Here is a 7,500-nt window from a genome sequence, read left to right as displayed (position 1 = left end):
ATTTGCATATTTTTTTATTTTATTTATATGGAGTTAGGGGGTTTTGCATCTGAACTCTTCATATGCACTCCATGATGATGCTGACCTCTGCCCGCATGCACATACGCACGCACCCACACATACACACACATGCATTACGCGCGCACATACACACCACACCAGTATGCACATCTGTCACGCATACACAAACGCACTGCACGCACGCATTCATACCAGCGTGCCGTGCACGTACACTGACACATACACCTTAAAAATGTCATCTCAAGACAATATGCTATGTTTTATGCAGCTGTGGTGAGCTATGGCCAGTGTTGTCTTCAGCGCCGGATTAAGATGGCCTGGGGCCCCTTGGCTACAGGTTGCTGTGGGGCCCCTCAGAAGGCAAATTTCGTAACAAATGTACATAGACAGTGTCATAATTAGGAGGTAGGAATTGAGTATAACATGGCTACCAACTGTACGTGTAACGGAGGCTAACTAGAGTTGGCGTGGAACGTTAGTAAACCTCCCTCCCAAAGCCTCATACAGTGTCGATGCCGTTGGACTGAAAGACTCTTGGTCCAGCGGTATCATACTGTCCCCCATTGCCGGATTGCTGTAGTTGACGAGGTCGCAGGTTCGATCCCCTAGGGGACGAACAGGTGCAAGATGACCTCCGTCACAGTTCTGCAATTTTTCACTTTTGGCCCATCAGGGGCCCCCTTGCAGGTGGGGGGCCCTAGGCTGCCTGCAGCCATATCTAGCCTGTGCATTAATTCAGCCCTGGTTGTGTTATTTATTCGGATGGTTTGGTTCCTTGTACAGCACTCTTAATAGAAAACAGGATATTCAGATCAGTTCTTTTTGCAGCCCATTGAATAACCCTCCCCCCCCACACACCTGCCACCACCACCACCCACCCATGCATCTCTCTCTCTCTCTCTCTCTCTCTCTCTCTCTCTCTCTCTCTCTCTCTCTCTCTCTCTCCCTCCCTCTTTCCCTCAGACATGCATAATGGCCCTTTGATCCTTCTTTTTTTAAATACAAATCTGAAAAGGGCAAAATGGCTGCCGTGAAAAAAAACAAAAAACAAACGAGTGCAGCAGGTTTAGCAATAAGCCGATTTGCTTACCGGCAGCGATGAGAATGTAGGGATCTTTCATCAGTGTCAGCAGTGGCGTGCCTTGCTGACTCTGAAAATGATGCAGGAGAACATGCATGTGAGATTTGGATTCATTTATTGACTTGTCTCTGTTAGTGATTCTACATACAGTGTCTGTAAAAACCTGACACACCCCTGTTCAAATGTTAAGTTTTTGTGATATTAAAAAATGACAGAAAGACAAATCATTTAAATGCCAATAATAACTTTTTCCACTTTTAATAAACTGTAACATCACAAAAGAATGGGCCTCATCAGAATAAAATTTAGGGCTTGGAGCGGCCCAGCTATGGCCTGGCGATGCCATCCTACGTACTTCCACCCAAAGATTTTGACTTGAGAGCGGTGACACAGAACTCACCCGCAGAGTCTGTTACTGATTGGTTAAGGTAACACTACACTTTTGTCTTGTTATTTGTATGCTTTTGCAACACTACATCATAACAAGACTGATAATAAAGCACAATTTGAATTCGGAATGGCAGAGTAAGCTCATACCATTTCCACCCTCCATGGAGACGGACTCCTCTTAGATTTCGCCAGACTGTTTGATGGAGTCAGCAGTCAGCTTTCGCCCAGGCTAGCCCAGCTAGAGACAGACCTGACAGACAGACCTGAATCCCATCAAACATCTGAGGGGTGATCTGAAGAGAACCGTGCACAGGAGATGCCCTCGCAGTCTGTCAGATTTGGAATGCTTTTGCAAAGAGGAGTGGAAAAGTATTGCCACATCAACATGTACCACGCTGATAGACTCCCAAAAAGACTGAGCTCTGTAATAAAAGCCAAAAGTGCAGCAATGAAGCTTTAGTTTAATGGTGTAACCATATTAATTTAAGTTCATTTATTTTCTATTTTCTATTTTTTCCCTATAAAGTTTGTTTTTCAGTTGCATTGTACAGGCTAATAGTTTATCAAAGGTGGAAAAAAGGTGAAATTATTTGTTACAAAATATATTTATACAAATTATACATTACAAAACTTGCCATTTGAACAAGGGGTGTGTAGACTTTTTACTGACACTATAAGAGCCTGTAGTATTATTTATTTGTATTGAACACATGTAACACTTGTGCTAAAAAAAATACAGTTAAAGGCTTAAAGACCTCAACAGTGCAGTTATCAATGGATATTTGCCCGTGAGAAGTAAAACAGCAAGGCCGAGGGGTGGAGGAAAGCAACAAGGTTAGCAGCACACTGACCAAATGGCTCTTTTACAGGAACAGTCCCCATTTTCGGTGATCTATTCCTAGAAAAGCCCTCCCACAAACCCATCGTTTTCTTGGGTTTTTTTGGTCTCCAAACCTTCGTCTCTCAATTTGGCTGTTCAAATGACATTAGTATGACGGTAACGCAAGACCAGGCAAGCTCGAGATAACAGCCGACAGCAGGGTTAGGGTGTTAGATACACCACAAACACACCAAGATACACTTTATGTACTGATAGACTGAGATAGAGCTAATGTGCAATAAGGAAGGGGTGTCAAAAGTGCAGAGTAAATATATATAGAGTCTAGTATATAATATATAAAAATAGTGTATAACTCCTGGTAGAGCATTTCCAACAGTGTGGGGACTCAACTCACTCCAACAGTGGAGTCAAAAGCCAAGGTCAACTACATAACTACAGGTGGCTAGTCTCATTGCAACTCTACAGCGCGATGATTACCCGCTCTAAAGTGATGGTGTTGACACTATGCTGAGTAGAATTCACTCTGACAATTCTGAAGCTGATTATAGAGTAAAATGTACACTATTTTTGAACGGTACCACATGTTATCTGAAATGGAATTCATTCTGAGTTATAGGTGGTCGTGCCGGTTAAAACTTTCTTGCTAGTAGTACACATTCAAACAATTATTCCATATGTTGTATTTGACTTGCTTGGGTAGCAAAAAACACAATATTAGATGAAAAAGTGGCAGTTATTCTTTCACCATAAAGCAGTGCATGACATCAGGTTGGGGACTGGAGACCCCAAGATTCTATAGCCTCTCTGCTGAGGAAGATTCCCCCAATGTGACATCTTCACTAAATGCACGTTTTGTTATAAACGAAAGTTTGGGAGAAGCAAAATGAAATTTGGCACACCTAATTTACCACCTGCATTCTATTCTCCGCTCAACTGTCATTCGTCTGAATTCTGTGCGAAAGATACGCCCACCTATTTAACCAGCTGCATGTCATTCTCCGCTCTGCCGTCATTCGGTGGAATTTCAGCGTACTGAAATTTGGAACGCCCCTTAATTACAGTATACAGCATTTATTCTCCGATCACCTGTCTCCAGTCAGAAATTTTCTTTCTTACTCGCACCCACCACCTCCCCGTTCGCCTCCCTTCCGCCGCTGTTTGATCGCTTCGTCAGGCGTCTTGCCCTAGCTTCCCCCCAGTTGACCTCGATCCATTGCTCTCCGACCATCATCTGCCAGTGGGTGTCCGCACAGAGCTCGCACAGATCTGTGGGCGCAGATACTGCCCGAGCTGTCAGTGGCGCCCCGTACTCCCGAGCTTGAGAATGTTTACTGCATAGTCATTTCTCGGCCGTGGCAGTACTTCAGCACCACGGCCAGCGATCTTGCCTAATACGCCGCATAATCTCCCAGCTTCTCGAGTGCGGTGGTCAGTGCGGACCCCGATGAGCACTTTGATGATCAGTCCACCGCGTGGACAGCCACTTAGCTGCAAGAGCGGCATGATCACGAGAACTCCGTTCTCCAGCGAGAACGAAGATAAGGTATGCACACGTACATGCTAAATCCAAATTAGTGAACCATTGAAATTGTGTTTAAAAAGTAATGGAGAATTTTTCAATGGTATACATATCGCTTTCTTGTCATCAGTGATTAACCTGACATCACATTTTTTCATTGTGTGTACAGATCTACTCCAATTACACCTACCTAGTACATATGGGTGCGATTTGTAGGGGGGGATGGGGGGGATTATCCCCTCTTCTGGTTTTGATATCGCCACTTTTTCTACATAATTTTACTCGTAGTTTAATGTAATTCCATTGATATTGCTTAAAATCTGAAACAAATCCCCCCTTCTGGTTTTCCGACAAATCGCAGCCTGCTATACACCATATGTACAGACAAACTTACATACACCTTATGATCCTTCAAAGGATCTTCAACATTGATGCCTCCAAATGGACCCTTCAAACAACACCCGCAGCCACGGAGACGGAGAACAGCAGAGCCATCAAACATGCCCATCTACAGACACCTCATAATTAGCCCACAAAGCTCTAATTGCAATCCTTCTCTCTCTCTCTCTCTCTCTCTCTCTCTCTCTCTCTCTCTCTCTCTCTCTCTCTCTCTCTCTCTCTCTCTCTCTCTCTCTCTCTCTCTCTCTCTCTCTCTCTCTCACCCATCTCTTGCTCCCAACATCTCTCTTTCTTGCTCACTATCCATCTCTCTCTCTCTCTCTACCTACCTCTGTCCTTCTCTCTATGTCTCCCTCCCTTTCTCCATCTCTCTCCATCTCTCTCTCCCTCTCTCTCGCCTCTCCAGTACTCTCCTATGGGCTATGGGAGTGAGTTGGCGTTCGAGCATGAGGAGGTGTTGGGCAGAGCGAAAGCCTCACTTTGCTTCTCTTTCTGTTCCGTCACTCTCGGCTCGGCTGTCCTTTTGTGCGGGCCTGAATCTAATTAAAAGCCTACACTAATGAAGGGAAGGGGGCCGCAACAATGACGCCCTGCCAATCACCCCCCACATCTACGTTGCTCAGTGGTTCAGTGGTTCTCAACCTTTTTTGAACAAACACCCCCTTGACCTCATCATAAGTCTGCCAACACTCCACTTAGTATTGAAAAATAAAACTAATAAGACTAAACTAAATAAGACTAATGTCCCCCCAATAGGAACCAAGCACCGCCCCCACTCAGCTGTATCCCTCTCAACGCTCCACCCTCGGCCTCCCAAGGCCCCCTGGGGGGCTGCAGTGCCCCCGTTGAGAAACACTCCGCTAGCTAGTGAGCCGTGACACTATCCCTCGGCCATAGTTGGATTAGCCATAAGGCATACAGGGCATTTACACAGTGGACCGTTTATGATTTTAGCCTGATTTTAGCCTGGTCCTTTCCCTCAATGTGGTGGTATCAGTCCTCATGCTGCTACAGCTGACCTGTCTGAGTCAGATTAAAATATACATTTTGCCTGTTGTGGTAAAAAAAAGCTTGTAATAGATGACTATAGAATACTTTCACAGGCTTCATTGTCTCTCTCAATTGCCTGGTGGAACGGTCTTGGCTGAACATGTCCAGCCTGTTTTTTTTTTTGTCCCAGTTCAGACCTGCCCTGGACACCACTCACCACCAACACCACCTTTGTCACAAGCGTCTGAAAAGAGCTATTTAAAACAAAACAAAAAACATATGTATTATTATTATTAAGTGAGACTGAAAGTCTTTTTCTCTTTTCCCTGATACTCCACTCTCTTACAGTGTGCTTTTGTTTGATGGCTTAACCCATTGATGCCTGAAGCAGCTGCAGAAATGGGTGCTAAATGCTTATGCCCTTTTTAGGAAATGGTACTTTCTGCTTAGAAAAACCTGAATATCTCAGCCTCTGAAGCATATAAAAACACGAGATAAGTTGCACTTAACCGCTAAGACACTCATCTTGCATTACAATGTGTTAATTTAGCTCTAACAGGCCAACATTTTAATAAAAATATCTCAAATCTCATGAGCCTGAATGTAATGCTGCGTCATGCAGCTCCAGGCGCCAGGGTCATGTTGCGCAATGCAACATCCAGCATCAATGGGTTAATGGCCCCAATGTATTGCCCCAATGTATTGCCCCAATGTATTGCCCCAATGTATTGCCTGGCCTCATGAGTCACGTATAATGAAACACAACAGGTGATGGATAAGGAACACACTGTATGCTATGCAGGGAAAGAAAGGAGTCACCGTAGCATCTTCAGATGTGGTATAGTCTACGTAGAACGCAGGTGGAGTATACCCACTTCTAAATTTCAGGGATTTCAGTATTGATTGATCCATTACTTTGAATGGCACAAATATATACAGTATACCCACTTCAAAAAATGTTCAAACATACAGTATACCCACCATAAAAAGTAGACTACACCACTGTGGAAGTTCACTTGTTTTATTGGGCAAGTGGCAAGACTAATGTTCCAGCATTCTCATGTCTTCTTCAGAGTCTCCAGTGACTCCTTTCTTCCCCTGCATTTACCAAGTCCTTTCCTGTGACGCACCAGATTGTGAAGCGCAGGAGCGCGGAGGATATCTCTGTTTTCTATGTGATACTGCATAACACTATTTCAGATGAGTGAATGCACAACATACTAACACAAACACGACTCACTTAACACTTGCCACCAGCTTCAAACATGTTGAGGACCAAGCATGGTTTCCCCTGCTCCCTGATCTCTATTCTCCAGCTACAGTGCTGCTGGCCGCTACACTGTTTTAATGGCTTCATGACCAAGCGTACTGGTGTGTGGCTAACCAAGGCGAGCGCGTCTTTAAGTGCACTCATAAACATCACAGTCTTAACGTGTCAGACAAGCCAGGGAAATCGTAAACGAGGAGGAGCAAAGGGGTACGTTGTCCCTGGCCCAGGGTTAGAGGGGGCCCATAATTGGGTCCTCATTACATTGCATGTATTGAGGGACGGGGTCTTACAGATGACTTTGTCTTAGGCCCGGCCAAAATACTGTCAGCGGTCCTGAGCTGAGCCCTCCTCTTCTTCAGTAGGATGGCCAGAGCTTAGCTCTACTGCTCTCGGGAGAACTTCTGGCCCTTCCTCAAAAATGCACCCACTATTGATAGCTTTAAATCTAGACTCAAGACAAAGCTGTTCTCATATACTTTCCTCTAGCTTAAATGATATGTTTTCATTCTTATTTTTAATTTACCATGTGTTCTTGATGTTTTACATTTATTTGACCCTAATTTATTTCTTTATTTCTTGTTTCCTTTCTTTATGCATTTGTTTTTTGTGAAGCACATTGAGTTGCACCTGTGTACGAAATGCGCTATACAAATAAACTTGCCTTGCCTTGCCTCACAATATTCGGCTCTGATGTGGTTTTGTGGGTTTGTGCATCAACCCAGACATAAAATCGCCAAGGCAAGTCTACTATTAAAGTATTCTGTCTTGGATATTTAGTCTGAACAGAACAGAGTATACCAGCAGATGTACGATATTTATCGTATTTGTACCATAATTATGTCCATTTTGTCCTCTGTACGATCAAAAAAACATGATGTACGATAATTTCATTCAATTTTCATTCAGTTCATTCAATTGCCTTGAAACAACCACTTGGTTCTTGTATGACGCATGAGGACACCAACCGTCGGTTATTTTCCCTGCTGACA

General features: G+C 44.0%; 1 protein-coding gene across 1 annotated transcript in view; it reads right to left on the bottom strand.

Annotated features, from left to right (window-relative positions):
* slc18a2 (solute carrier family 18 member 2) overlaps window positions 1–7,500 on the bottom strand; it is a 42,718-nt gene that overhangs the window by 15,488 nt on the left and 19,730 nt on the right. The window contains exon 9 of the mRNA XM_063190966.1: window positions 1,112–1,172. Within this exon, the coding sequence (XP_063047036.1) occupies window positions 1,112–1,172 (61 nt within the window). The remainder of the gene's footprint in view (window positions 1–1,111; window positions 1,173–7,500) is intronic.

This window comes from Engraulis encrasicolus, chromosome 24, assembly GCF_034702125.1.
Source record: "Engraulis encrasicolus isolate BLACKSEA-1 chromosome 24, IST_EnEncr_1.0, whole genome shotgun sequence".
In the NCBI taxonomy this organism is placed as follows: domain Eukaryota; kingdom Metazoa; phylum Chordata; class Actinopteri; order Clupeiformes; family Engraulidae; genus Engraulis; species Engraulis encrasicolus.
This window is presented reverse-complemented; position numbering and strand designations above follow the sequence as displayed.